The 15,229-nt window shown below is 30.9% G+C and overlaps 1 protein-coding gene across 1 annotated transcript; it reads left to right on the top strand.

Moving 5' to 3' along the window:
• The first annotated feature begins 26 nt into the window (after positions 1 to 26).
• LOC111712333 (uncharacterized) lies at positions 27 to 11,970 on the top strand. Its single transcript, XM_023486911.1, has 13 exons — positions 27 to 158; positions 1,139 to 1,263; positions 2,251 to 2,306; positions 2,899 to 3,008; positions 3,843 to 3,927; positions 4,190 to 4,297; positions 4,887 to 4,941; positions 6,091 to 6,222; positions 6,537 to 6,643; positions 8,081 to 8,137; positions 9,302 to 9,387; positions 10,709 to 10,766; positions 11,736 to 11,970. Exons 6-13 carry the CDS (start codon positions 4,206 to 4,208, stop codon positions 11,797 to 11,799), a joined length of 651 nt encoding a protein of 216 aa, XP_023342679.1. The 5' UTR covers positions 27 to 158; positions 1,139 to 1,263; positions 2,251 to 2,306; positions 2,899 to 3,008; positions 3,843 to 3,927; positions 4,190 to 4,205; the 3' UTR covers positions 11,800 to 11,970.
• Positions 11,971 to 15,229: the final 3,259 nt, after the last annotated feature.

The following is a 15,229-nucleotide window of genomic DNA, read 5'->3' on the forward strand; positions in this document are numbered from 1 at the left end:
ATGAATGATTAAAAAAAAGTGAATTTATGATTCTATATATTTTAGATGGTTTGGTGACGGACTGCAAAGCTTGAGTCAGGCATACTTTACTCTTTATCTACCCTGCGGACATACTAACCTACAAGGAGGGAAACCTGGATATATACCTTCCAGTTCAGGTTTGGTTAATTATCATTTTCTTCGTTATTATTATTTATTAATAATTTTTGATTTGTAATTTTACATTCAAGTCATAGTCGGCCGTTTACAATTTACATTGTGTTTTTTTACAATTTATGCTTCTGAAATCTCTATTTTCCTATTTTTGAGTAGTTTTGTTTTGTCTTTTTCAGTGCTTAGGATCCGGATTCGTTGGATCCGCAAGATTTTGACTTCCTGGATCCGGATCCGCAAAAATATGCTGATCTACGGAGTAAAATATTAACCAAAAACTGAAAAATCACTCCTAAAACCCAAATCTGAACTTTTGAAAAAAAGAAATAATAAAAATTTCGCCATTTCTGAATGGTTTTAGGATAAAAAAATAAGCGAAAAAAAATAAAACAAAATTTGAAAATTATTTTTTGCTTAAAAAATTCGGTAAATCTTAAAGAAATGACCTGGGTCCGGATCCGGATCCATTTTGTTCCAATGCGGATCCAGGATCCGGATCTGCATAAAAATTAAATGGATCCTAAGCACTGGTTAGAAGCTGATTAATTTATATAACATGAAAATAAAACATGAACATAACTTGCAGATTGTTCTTCACTGTTCACAATTAATCAGATTTAATGTTAAATAAAATAAAATCAGAATTTCAAGTTTGAATTTTTTACAATTTGTTATAACTATTAGGCTATCAGCGCGCTTCGTGCCCATCCTCTATTTCAACTTTTAATAATTGCTCCATAATTCAGCATTTTTTCCTCGAAATAATAATAATAATACAAATTTTGAGCGATTAACACTTTTTTCATGGATTTTTAAAATTAAAAAAATTTAACATTTTTGTAGACAACTTTTTGTAATTCTGAGCATCCATAAACCTTTCCTAGGTTTTCACACAAGATTTGAACCCGATTGGTCAAGCCGTTAGGAAGTTATTGGATACAAACAGACAGAAAAGCAAAAAAATATATATATAATAACTATTAAGGAGTTGTTGAGCTTGAGAGAACCCGGATAAACCAAGAAGGATTGTTACTCCGGGTTCAGAAATATACTGGTGTTCAAATATTTACAACCCTCTCTCTCATCATACCATACATTGTGCTCATAGAGGTAATAATAATTTAAAGGACTAAAATTCAATTTTAAGTGGAATTGATAAAAAGTCGTATTAAAGGGAACTCGAGACGTAATCTTTTTAATGAATACCATGACACCATGTTCGATTCAGAACAGTACCCTTTCCACTTTTTTCTAATTACAGATGAATAATATATTCGTATTTGCTCAGCTGAAAATTGATTATTTTCATTGCAGTAACTTTTAAGAAAAAATAAGACAAAAAATTTGAAAAATTCTGCTTTGTTAAAAAATTGAGTAAATTTTATATAAATAACCTGGATCAGGATCCGGGTCCATTTTTTCCAGTGCGGATCCAGGATCCGGATCCGCATCAAAATTAATTGGATCCAAAGCACTAGCGGACTGTAGGTTGGACTATCACGGGATATCGAAGAGGAAATATTTAAATCCGTATTTTCTGCATATGATGGAGATCAAGGCGTGTTCCCTAAATTCTCAACACAAAAATTGATGACTTTAGAGCTGAAAACTTTAGAATGAGATATCCAAAATCTCGATTACTTAATCTGAGTATCCGATGGACACGCTTTTGATTTTCTTCGTAAACTACTCTTTCTTGGATAAAGTAGAGAAAAATCAAAAACCAGTTTTTAAATTAGAGAGTCCCTCCTGCTTCTTAAATGGCGCGCAAGCCCTTAATCCACTCCTTTTCTCTCTCTTTGGATATCCGTACATTGTTTTCTCGAATGAGAGTGCAGGAATTTAGTTAGTAAATTGTATTAACCATTGACAGCCTTGAAAATAAATTTTATCCAATGAGAGACCTCTGCAATTTTTAACATAATCTCGAGATTAGCAAAAAGAAGTATTGATCCTGATATCCACCATTCTAAAGTTCCCAGCTCAGCTCTGGTCTCATAAAAGGCCGCTTGTTCGACACCTAGCTATTAAGAATATTATTTTTGCAACATAAATATAATATTATATTCTTTGATGATGAGGTGAACATAATTCTAGATTTGGCTGCTGGATGCAGAACAGAGCTATCAAGTTGCCGATATTCTTCAATCCAGGTACACGGTGGACTAAGCCAGTGGGGTCGGTCAAATAGGCCTAGGATTAGGCCGGGTACTGTAAAAAGTCTGACCGCGCCATGGGAGTTGTCATAGTTAGCCCTCCGACGGGACTATGCCAAGAAAATTGACCCCTGTCGTATGTTAGTCTGGTTAGGGCGACGTACTGTACAGAATTTGATCATAGGATCAGGTCAGTACACGCTGTTATCTGGCAGGCCGGTACATACTGGGCAGGTCCTGTTCGAATTCAAATTTACTACGGCCCAGAGTGGGTGATCTACATTTAATGATTTTTTTTTTTATTAATGTCCCATCTCATCTCCCTGGAAGTTTGATGCTGAATTCAAATAATTAAACCAGGTCAAAAAGGGAAAATTTCAAATTTAACGAACAATCAAAAAACTTGCACATCAAAGTCCCATTTTCCATATTTGCAGGGCCGGTATATATACTGAATGTTTTTTCTAGCAAAATCAATGTCCAATGTTTATTGGGGAACTATAGTGATAACCATAAAACTCAGATATATATATATATATCTATATTTAATATATTTTATTTAGATATATGATATATATTTATTATTAAGATTGTTCCTGTACCTGACCCCTGGATGTCTACTTCTTGTGTCTACCCTATCCACCACCATATTCTACATATACGCTACCAAAGCTAGGAATGCCGCTAGGACATGGAAAGGTTAACATTCATTTTATATTTATTAAGTTTTAAGACAACTATTTAATTTTTGTGCTAAAATTATTTATACTAGCTTTTAGAGCGCTTCGCGCCTATCCTCTAATTTAACTTTTAGATGTGACTCTCTATCTGTGAACGAACTTCTTCTTTTTGTACAGTATAAAACAAAAAAAATTTCGCGGATTTTAAATATTTTTCGTGCTTTGTTTAATTTCGCAAAAATCCAAAGCTTTTTCATTCCGAGCATCCATAAACCTACCCTTGGGCCATGTGAGGTCCCACACACAATTTGGACCCGATCGGTTCAGCCGTTTTGACGAATATTAGATACAAATACCCAGACTAACAGACAGACAAACAAAGTATACATATAGATAAATTTATTTTTATTTTTGTGTTTTTAATTACAGTAAAACAGGTGGACAAGAAAAGGCTAGAACGATAACCAATATATCTGACCAGAAGTGTTGTGTATTGTATAAATTACTTAGTGAGATTGAGAACGATTCTTCTAAATTCAGATAAAATAGTTTTAAGTATAGTGTAACTCATTCAAAAAAATTATGAAATTTTTGAATCAGTATTTTTTTGGTTAATGTTTTTATAACAATAATAATAATAATAACAATACAGTTACTTATAATCTTATTATACATAAGATGTTATGGTTTTTAAATACAATGCAATATATTAATTCAAATATCAGAACTTCTAAAAACAAAAACATGAATATCTTATTCATACTTGATCTATCAAAGCTATTAGAGGGTGCTGTTGTGAATCAGACTCTTTCAATTGTCCCTTTTCATCCTTTAATAAAATCTTGCTTTCAAGGTTTGAATCTCGGAACTACTCTGCTCCCTCCCTCCTCCTTGGGGACGGACTCTGCGCTGCCCAACTCTACGAGCCTAGATACAAGGTTAGGATTGCTCTAGGAGGAAGCGCGAAGCGCAAAATTAATGTTACTTTTTTAGATGAATTGGGTCATTTTATCAACAGTGGGGGGGGGGGGGCGGTTTCTTCACGTTAAACTTTTCATCAACAACCTCCTATCTTTTTCGGTAGTTGGGTTTTTTAAATCAACTTGTTTGTAACTTTGTAGAATGTAGAACCTTTTATGTTAACTTAAAAAAAATATTATTTTTCTTTTGAAAAATCGTTTGTGAAACTTTTTTTTTCAGTCGACCATCCACTCAGATGTCCGAAAATTCTGCTCCTTTGTCCCTAAACTCAGTGTCCCAACCTGGAACTCCGGGACAACCGCTCAACACGTGGGGACAAAGACCTCTGTAAGTTTTCTTATCAAGAATTTTGGTTAATGATCAAAATAGTTAAATTCGAATTTATTTGTCCATACCGAGACATTCTTGTCAAACCTGAACATTTTTTGCATTACAAAATCCAGTTGAAGTTTCTTTTTTCAAAGTTTGATTCTAATCAAAGAGACGCCTCGGTTTTTTGCCTGTATTTAGTTTATATGCAATCTTTTAGGCACAGTTCTTTCCCTTATTGTGTTAATAATTATTTAAATTATATTTAATTATAATTTCAATATATTCATCTCGTAAAATATGTTGTGTATAGTATTTAACATTAGCATTTATACACACCCCAGGACCAGGTATTTCTCCAATTTCTCCAGTTTTGGTGACTTGCTTTGAGGAAATTCCGGGGAATTTCTCGAGAAGAAGTTCTAGTGACTGATTCCTTGGAAATTCTTGCAAAATTCTCCGGAATTGGTCCCTAATTTGAGAGATTTTTGAGTGAACTCGTTTTTCTGAAAGATTTTACTGTTTTTCTTGTCCTCGTTTTCATTTAATCTAATTGTAAGCAAAGAGATAAGGTTGTTTAAAAAAGTCTAATCCTTTCTTCTTGTAGGTCTGAGTATGAGGACAGGGAAGTTCATCTAATTCCGGCCTCGAACAGACCTCAGGAAACCAATTTATTTTTCATAAATTGAAATTTTTTAATTTTTAAATGATCGTTTCCATTTTACGATTTTATAAATCAAGATCTTCAATATTCATTTTACGATGATGATTTAGTTTTAAAAGTATACACAATAGAATGTATCGACTATATGGGTATTTTAGCTAACTTTCGGTTGCATAAACTTTAAAGCCAAGTTAGTTTATTGTAGAATCTGAAGGTTTTCAAAATCAGACTTAAAGGGAGTGACCGGCAATGTATGGTAGTTAAACTGAGAACGTATATTGTGAGGAAATTTTAAGAATTTATCTGAGACTCATGAAACGTTTTTATGGTGCATATTTGTTCAGCAAGAGAGCAAATTCATTTTTTGAAATCCTCTTAGATTGTTCATTTTGAAGGGATGATTTAGAGAATCGGTTTTAAAATAGGAAAAATATTGAAATGTAGTAAACATTCTACAGTAAACTAATAAGTTGTTTAGGAACAGTTTGAGAAAATAAAACTTGACTATTAACATCGATAATAAGTAATCTTATTTTCACAAGCATTTTCTGTAGATTTCCTGCAATTTTTATTGAAAAGACTACATTTGAAGAATTTAAAGATATCTGCGAACAAACTCATAAAGAAAAAGAAATTGAACATAATGATGAAAAAGAAATAATTGATTCTAACATTGATTTATTGGGAAAATTTCAATTCAGAAATATGTTCCTAAACATCTAATTAAATTACAGTAGAACTTTTTTTTACTTTTTTTGTCGCTGTTATTTAATAATTTAAAAAAAATCGACTCTTAAAACGTAATCACCCAAATGAATTATTTTAAACGTCGACTTTGCGCTCAAACTTAGTAATTATAAATCATTAAAAGTTTTATATGTCTCAAATGAATCCTTAAGAAATTCCCGGCAATACTACTTTCTCAGTTCAACCACCATACATTGCCGGCCACTCTCTTTAAGAGTTTTTCGATTCCCCAGTAAACAGTTATTATCATAACTCATGAAGTTCACAGATATCCACCTTATCCCCCCTCCCCATTTCATTTTTTGTGAATATAGTTTGATTTTTCTAAGTTTGTATCATCTCTTCACCAAGGCTGTTAAATGTATAGATAGTTCTAATAATAAATTTGTTCTCCAAACAGTCAGCTGTTTATCCATGTTTACCTACTGCCCCTGATCTTGGATCCCAGGGGTTCAACCGACCTAAACCGGTTCAGCCGGGAAATAGAAAATGCGGGAATGATGAATGTGTAGCATGCGCCTGGATGATCGAGGTACAGTGTACATACTTAATTCCAGTGCTTAGGATCTATTCCAGTTAGATCAAAATTCTTTAGAAGTATTTTGTTCAACTTTATGTGTTACCTTTTTCGTTTAACTGAAATAATGGAATTAAGCCTTGGCAAAAAACTTAAATTGTCTAATCTCTATATTTTCGCAACCTACTGATATAACCCTATGATATTTTACACTTAGATTATATGATGTAACAGAATCCATGATTAGAAATACCTAATGACGTTAGGTTGCAAAGATATATGGATCAGAAAATTTTGTCAGGATGAAAAGTAAAATTATATGTTTTCAGGGACCCCATTTCAGCAGTACAGTTACAAATAAACAATACCGGTTTATGCCAACAGTAACATGTACAGATACCTCACTCATCTACCTAGTCACATGTAGAAGATGTAGGTTAGTCTGGTTTATTAATCACTCATGTACCTAGTCACATGTAGAAGATGTAGGTTAGTCTTGTTAATTAATCACTCATCTACCTAGTCACATATAGAAGATGTAGGTTAGTCCGGTTTATTATTCACTTATCTACCTAGTCACATGTAGAAGATGTAGGTTAGTCCGGTTTATTAATCACTCATCTACCTAGTCACATGTAGAAGATGTAGGTTAGTCCGGTTTATTAATCACTCATCTACCTAGTCACATTAAGAAGATGTAGGTTAGTCCGGTTTATTAATCACTCATCTACCTAGTCACATGTAGAAGATGTAGGTTAGTCCGGTTTATTAATCACTCATCTACCTAGTCACATGAAGAAGATGTAGGTTAGTCCGGTTTATTAATCACTCATCTACCTATTCACATGTAGAAGATGTAGGTTAGTCCGGTTTATTAATCACTCATCTACCTAGTCACATATAGAAGATGTAGGTTAGTCCGTTTTATTAATCACTCATCTACCTAGTCACATGTAGGAGATGTAGGTTAGTCCGGTTTATTAATCACTCATCTGCCTAGTCACATGTAGATGATGTAGGTTAGTCCGGTTTATTAATGTTTATTCATTGTTTGTTGGTTTGTTTTCATTTATTGTTTGTCAGTTTGTTTCCATACATTGTTTGTTTATTTGTTTCCATTTATTGTTTGTTAGTTTTTTTTTCATTTATTGTTTGTTATTTTGTTTCTATATTTTGTTTGTTTCTTTATTTCCATTTATTGTTTGTTAGTTTTTTTTCATTCATTGTTTGTTTATTGTTTCCATTTATTGTTTGTTAGTTTTTTTCATTAATTGTTTGTTTCTTTGTTTCCATTTATTGTTTGTTAGTTTTTTTCATTCATTGTTTGTTTATTTGTTTCCATTTATTGTTTGTTAGTTTTTTTCATTTATTGTTTGTTTATTTGTTTCCATTTATTGTTTGTTAGTTTTTTTTCATTTATTGTTTGTTATTTTGTTTCTATATTTTGTTTGTAAGTTTGTTTCCATTTGGTGTTTGTTGGTTTGTTTCCATTAATTGTTTGTTAGTTTTTTTCATTTATTGTTTGTTATTTTGTTTCTATATTTTGTTTGTAAGTTTGTTTCCATTTGGTGTTTGTTGGTTTGTTTCCATTAATTGTTTGTTAGTTTTTTTCATTTATTGTTTGTTTATTTGTTTCCGTTTATTGTTTGTTATTTTTTTTCATTTATTGTTTGTTATTTTGTTTCTATATTTTGTTTGTTAGTTTGTTTCCATTTGGTGTTTGTTTGTTTGTTTCCAATTATTGTTTGTTAGTTTGTTTCCATTAATTGTTTGCTTCTATTTTATTTGTTTAATTCAAGGTATTATTAACAGATCTAAACCCCCGATTTTCTCCCATTTGAAACTTAATTGAATTGGTTTTATTTTTGTTAAGAAAACAGTATGTGGGGAAAACTCAGCAGTCCTTGAGAGAAAGACACTATGGGCATAGGTAAATTACGTTTTTTGTATTATGTAAAATGCATTTTGGATTAGTTGTTAAAACAGAGATGAGGAGTAAGGGGGAAATTGAGGAAATTTATTTTTATCAGCTGATTTTGGCTCCCACAGCAAATCTTTTTTGGATAAAATAAGATATTTTTCTCCAAAGGGAAAGGGGAAGAAAGGTTAATTTCGGTGTGTTTTAACCTTACATTGTGCATTTTATTCTAACATCAAACTCAATTTCCTTATTTCATATATGATGTTTTCCTATCTCCTTTCTTCTAACCTTTTATAAATTAAATATAAAGTAAACACAACTTTGTAGGATTTCATTTTCCTTTATTATTATTTCTTAATGTATAGGGACTGTACACCTCTACAAGAATAAATACAATATCCTATTTTTTTGGAATTATAGGAACACAACAGCTTACAAATGTCTCTTAGGACAACTAACGTTTTTTTAAGAAAAAGGTTTTTAATTTAATTACTCCGTTTGATTTTTTATTATTTAATTTAAGAATATATGTACACACTATTATCGTAAAACATTTGTATTTAATACATGTTAACAATTTTGTACAATTAATAAATCTCGATACGGAGATAATAAATATTTAGATCTCAAAAAAAAATTTAATTACTCAATCCTACGTTTTTATTCTTTATTCTTTTTTTTCTTGAATTCTTGTAAGAATAGAAAATATAATTTAAGACTCTTTTGATTTAATTTTAATGAAAATGAATTGTGGATTTTTCGCAAAAATAAGAATGATTTAAATCTTTTCTAGACAACGCAATTTAATTTGTTTTTGGAAAATCACTTCGTCTAAAAAGTTTTTCCCTTAAACCTTTTCTAGATTGCTATTTCTCCAATACAAGTCNATTATGTTGGTGTTCGCTCTCTCAGTGCTAAGAAAACGTTTCAAATCAGAGAACATTCCCAAAAGTTGTGTTAACAACATAAAAAGTTTAGTAAATGTTTGTGTGGTAGATAATTTCTAGATATATATATTTCGACAGAGCAGATATGAAAACTAAGTAATTTTTTCTTCTGCTTTCCTTTTTACTTGAAAAACAATTCTGGAAATAACCTAACTTTTTTTAGGAAATCTTGGAACCAATTTAACTTTATAGAATAGTAAAAATTATCTAGTCTCTATATTTTTAGAAGAGAAATTGATACTCAGAGCTCACCCTTGGGGAAACACTTTGCTGAAACCTGTGGAATTGACAGCTGGAGGATTCAGATTATTGGTAAATGATCATTAATCAATAAATCGATCGACAAGTTTTATTCAGATATACAAAATAATCATGATCAAACTGTCAATCTTTAGCAGGGTGGCTGGATCTTAGCTACCTCTCCGTGTGTATTGGCCTGAGTGTACACTTGGGATAGTTTACTGATCAAGGATATTAAGAGATTATGGCCTATTCAGTATTTATACAGTACAAACATCAAATATGCAGTACGCTTTCGGAGTACAAGTGTATGGGGAGGTTTTGTATCTTGAATTTTACTCAGTTTTCTCAGAACAGTTTTTAAACGATGAAATATTGCTCTTTAAAAGACTGTTAATGTACGTCTTCCCGTGAAAATGGATTCCTGCACACGATAAATGAGTAATGGATTTTAATAGTTACATCATTACATGGAAAACAAATTCTCCATTTAAATATTTTCAGAAATCACCCTAGAGTACTGTAATATACAGATTGACCTTTGGGAGTGAAGAACATGGACTGTATAATTAGTAAAGGACTAGCGTATATCATTACTCTATACTCTATAACCTCGTTGGTCTTTAGTCAACCATGATTACAAATCACTCACCAATTATTTTATTCTTTCTTTCATAATTTTTTTAAAACATCATAAGCAATGCACCCTGCAAGAGTAGTGCAAACCCTGGAAATCGGCACCGGTTTATAGAAGACGACATTCATAATATTACTTATCTTTAAACTTGTAGTACAAATTTAGTCAATCTAAAAATGATAAAGTATGATTTAGACGATGTGTAACTGTAAACCATGTACAAGTGAACTCTTATATATATATATATGTTCCTTGTTGAAAATCTGCACTTTAGATATCCACAAGTTATTTATTTTGGTGGTCGAGTCACTTGAACTAACGTCATCGGAACTATCGTTATTTTAACTTTCGTGTAATTGACATGTTTTGATTGAGTTTTGCTTTCAAGTTTTTTTGTTTTATTTAAGATTATAACGTTTTACTATTTGCATTTAAATTGTTTATGTCATAATTTTATGCAATGATCTCCTTTTTTACTGTTGGTAGTTCTTGTGATGTAATCTTTATTCTAATTACTACATTTAAAAGTAAACATCTTAGAAACATAAACAATTGTCAAAATATTCAATAGCTCAAACAACAGTAGGTCGGATATTCTAGCATCTTATTATAAAAATTCTAGAGGCATAGATTAAAAGTTTTCAAAACTCTTGCATGTTGATTAATCAATAAAACTTGAATATGATCATTTAATTAATAATATCTTCAATTTCTTTTTTGATCATTGGTCCATTAGTAATTTATTGATTAATTTAGATCAATGCCCTACTTCGGAGTTAAATAGAAGAGAAGGACATTGGATCAAAGAACTCAGGTATCTACTTCCTTTAAAGGGAGGGCTCAGGATTTTTAAAAGAAAGGGATCACGAGTTTTAAAGGGAGGGATTACGATTTTTAAAGGGATGGTTCACGATTTTAAAAGGGAGGGTTCACGATTTTCCAAAATAGGGTAGAATTGCACCAAAAATAAAATGATAAATGTTAAGCTCGTTTTTTCTATAATGCGCCTTAGTCTGGAGTTCTGAAATCTGTCAATCAAATTTTGATTCAAATCATAATTTGGTCTTTATATTGACAGTCAACTGATGCAGGCCATATAATGACGAGCTCTTATGCTCAGGCTTTAAGGTTTACTACAATGATATTCTCAATAACCTGAAACAATGTAAAAAAAAAGATATTAAGAATTTTGTTTAAATTTTCTTTTATTAAATAAAATGTTTCAGTCTGAACGAAAGACATCATTACTCCGGTAATTAAATGAAAGAACGAAAATGACAGACCACACTTTGAAAGGGGCAGAACTCGCTATGCTGTGATTATTGTTTCATAAAAAATGTTGCTAAAATCTTGAATGCCGCAAACTATTTCTAAGGTAAAAGACGACTTTGAAGTAATCGATCAATTTATATTTTTCCGGGTTATTTAGAATATCACTCTATATCAAGGAAGAGGGAAGGGGACAGGTAGAGATTCAGAGAGTTTTTCATTAAGAGTGAAATATTTTTCATGAAATATCAAGAATCAAAATGGTATTCTTCTAGGAACTCTTACTTACTAAAACATGTTTACGAAAGGCATTTTTCATAAAAATTAAAAATGGCCGCGGAGCCAATATTGCGATGGCAATTCTAAATTTCTGTGACAAATACCTTATGTATACAATACATATCTTAGAATTTCTAGAAGAGTACATTTTTGATTCTTGATAATTATTCTAGAATAATATTATTATTCAATTTATTTCATAATTTAGTATTTTCTAACCTTTTTTATGTTTCAGCTCCTTATCCCCTGTTGGGCTTAATATCAGAGATGAAACCCGAGGAAACAAAAATATTCATTGAACCTGCTTTGCAGTAAATAGCAGTCAATTCAATTCAAATCCAGTAATAAATCTCAAGGGAACCAAATGTGAAAGAGAACATTTTATTTGATATTTCAATCGCGTAAAACTATTTGCACCTTTAAGTATTATTATGTTAATAATACTGTTAATAATAATAATGTTTCTCTAATTGGCCTTCTAATTTACTCAAAACCTTCCCCTTTTATACTTTTCCTCTTCCCCACCTATCTCTTTCCCCACCTTTCTCCTTCCCTACCTTTCTCCTTCCCTACCTATCTCTTTCCCCACCTTTCTCCTTCCCTACCTATCTACTTTTTTTTAACGAGTTATTATCTTTTTTAGAAATTTGCAATAACAGAAATTACAAATCCTATATTTTCTCAGACACTAACATAGATCTTCTTAAGCAAAACAATGATGTTATCAGTGAGTATACTATGCATATATTGTCTTCAGGCTTTTCCCTTTAAATTTTGCGGCCTCGCGATTTGTAAATTTACAAAGTTTTGCACTTCTAGACCATATTATAACTAATGATAGCCCAAAAGATACCAACGTTTTCCAAAATATCCAATCGATTTCAGACCATAATACAATATTTTTATCGATAATTCTTGATATAAAACACAACAAAAATTCATTTCAAATCTGAAAAGGAACATGAATGATAATAACATAAAATCGTTCAAAACTGCGCTTGAAAAAGAAAAATGGAATAATGTATTTTTATCTCAAACTGCAGAGATGGCGGCAATAGAATTTAATCAAACATTTTTCATGAATTTTGAAAAATATTTTCCTTTACAAAAAAATAATAATAAAAATGCAAGAAAAGTACCCCTAAACCAATTCATGACAAAGGAACTTCTTTCATTGAGAGCGCAAAAACTATCTTTTTATACTATTTTTCAGCAAACTAAAAAGTTTAATGTATGCAGAAACATTTATAATAGAAAAATAAGACAAGGTAAGAAGATCTATTTTAGTAAATTAATAGGTTGCCAAAAACGAAATCCTAAGAAAATGTGGGATACATTAAAAAACATTACAGGGATGGGAAACAAGCCCAACCAGAGTTCAATCAAAATTGACTCCATTAAGACGGAAAACTCAATTATCTCAGATCAAGTTATTATTGCTAATGAGTTCAATAAATATTTTTCATCTATTGGCCAATCTAAAGCAGAAGCTATTCCTAAAGTAGATAAAGATTTTTCCGAATTCCTTCCGCCCTCCTCCATCCATTCTTTTGCTTATTTTCCAACTGATCCAGTAGAAATAATGAAAGAATTAGAAAGACTCGAAAACAAAACCTCTGAGGATATTAATGGAGTTTCAGGAAAATTGCTTAAAAACATATCTACAGAAATAGCCCCTGCTTTATCTTACATTTGTAATTTAAGCCTTGAGACAGGTGTATTCCCTAATTGTTGGAAAATGTCCAATTCCAATTCCAATTCCAATTCCTATTCTTAAAAAAGATAAAAAAGACGACTTATCCAATTTTCGTCCAATTGGATTAATCAACGGATTTTCTAAAATATTGGAAAAAATTCTGCATAAACGAATGCTTTCATTTCTCAACAAAAATAACTTTTTTAAAACAAATCAATTTGGTTTTTCGCCAGGACGCAATGTTATGCAAGCAATTACTAAGCTTTTAAACTATATTTTCAGCGCACTAAATAATAATGAATTTGTTTGACTTATCATGCTAGATATTTCTAAAGCTTACGACTGTATTGATTACAAGATACTTCTAAAAAAGCTTGACAACGCAGGAATTAGGGGCAACACATTACAGTGGTTTGAATCTTACTTACGGGGCAGGGGCAAAAAGTCAATATAAATGGTACCTTCTCGGACTTAGTCGAAATATTAGAGATGGGTCTTGTTCAAGGATCAAGTCTAAGCTGTTTACTGTTCATTATATATGTAAATGACTTCTTTCAATCTAACACACTTTTCAGTTTAGCCTTTGCCGACGACACAAATGTGGCATCAAAATGTAAAAACTTGAATACTCTAGCAGACACAATAAATAAAGAATTAGAAAAAATAACTTGTTGGTACATGTCTAATAAACTTACTATCAACTTTGAGAAAACTAATGCAATTTTATTTTCAAATTCTCTAAATGCACAAAACGACTGTCCTGAGGTTTTCTTTAATTAGGAGAATCTGCACGAAAAATTGAACGAATAAAAGAAACAGATTCAGTGAGATTCTTGGGAATATGGCTGGACACAAAATTGAACTTTAATGACTATTTTAAAAAGATATACAAGCGGTTAACTTTTTCACTTTATGCTTTGAAAAAAATGAAAAACTTTTTAAGCTTTGAAACCATGAAATTGCTCTATTACTCCTTTTTCCACTCCCATTTAGAATTTAGTTCAACATTCCTAATGCTAACTTCAAACAAAAATATTGATAAGATAGAATCATTGCAAAAGAAAGCTATACGTCTTTTGATGGGGTTACCTAGAATAAGTCACACAGCGGAAGCTTTTTGGGCTTTAAACATACTCCCCTTCAGAAAATTAGGAATTTTTAATGTAATAAAATTTTTATTTCAATTAAAAGGAGATCAATTACCCCCAACATTTAAAAAAGATTTCATATATCAAAAAATATCAAAAACGCAAATCTTAGAAACAGAAACGATTTTTATATTCCTAGAATAAAATCTATTAAAATTGGACTGCTCCCTCCTCACAATTTCCCTAAAATATGGTATGAAAATAAACGACACTTTTCTAAGCTTTTAACAAATATCAATCTTATTTCGAATTTTAAACAGAATTTAATAGAAGATTTTTATCAGCAGAACGTTTTAATTCTAACACATGCTATGTTTGCAAAAGAATCGAAGAAACCAAAGACGATTTTACATAGAAAAGAATAAAAAGATTAATATGAGTAAAAAATATAATCAAACATAAAGGATGTCAAAAATCAGCGCGAATAAAAAAGATGCTTAAAAATGCCCGTTTTTCATAGAACCTATATCTTTTTCACACTCCATAAAGCTTTTTTTTTACTTTTTTTTTAACATTACAAATAAATGTTTAATTTTTATTTCTAAAAGTTGTTAGTTCATCGTCAAAAAATATTAACAATCCACCACTAATTTAAATATAGTATAAACAATAAATATGTAACTTTCCTTATACTTTCCTTTTCCTTTTATTTTTAGTTTTATATTTTTTTTAGAATTGGGGGGAAATATTCCCACAACCTCTACTTTTAGAGGTTTTTAAATATTTTCTCCTGAAACACTTTATTTTGTATGTTTTTGTTATATTTCATAAATAAATAATTTTTTACTTTTACTTTACTTCCCATCCTTCCCCCTCCCTACCTTTCCCCCATCCCCATCCTTGCCTTTCTTCCTCTGTTACCCTTTTCCTTTACTTTCTTCTTCC

Source organism: Eurytemora carolleeae, unplaced genomic scaffold, assembly GCF_000591075.1.
Source record: "Eurytemora carolleeae unplaced genomic scaffold, Eaff_2.0 scaffold1259, whole genome shotgun sequence".
NCBI classification, from domain to species: Eukaryota; Metazoa; Arthropoda; class Copepoda; order Calanoida; family Temoridae; genus Eurytemora; species Eurytemora carolleeae.

Excerpts from the sequence above, each read along its gene's own strand:
- LOC111712333 (XM_023486911.1), top strand. The coding sequence starts at position 4,206 with ATGTCCGAAAATTCTGCTCCTTTGTCCCTAAACTCAGTGTCCCAACCT. Across the intron at positions 4,298-4,886 it reads ACGTGGGGACAAAGACCTCT|GTCTGAGTATGAGGACAGGG; the intron begins GTAAGTTTTCTT and ends TTCTTCTTGTAG. Across the intron at positions 9,388-10,708 it reads CTGGAGGATTCAGATTATTG|ATCAATGCCCTACTTCGGAG; the intron begins GTAAATGATCAT and ends TGATTAATTTAG.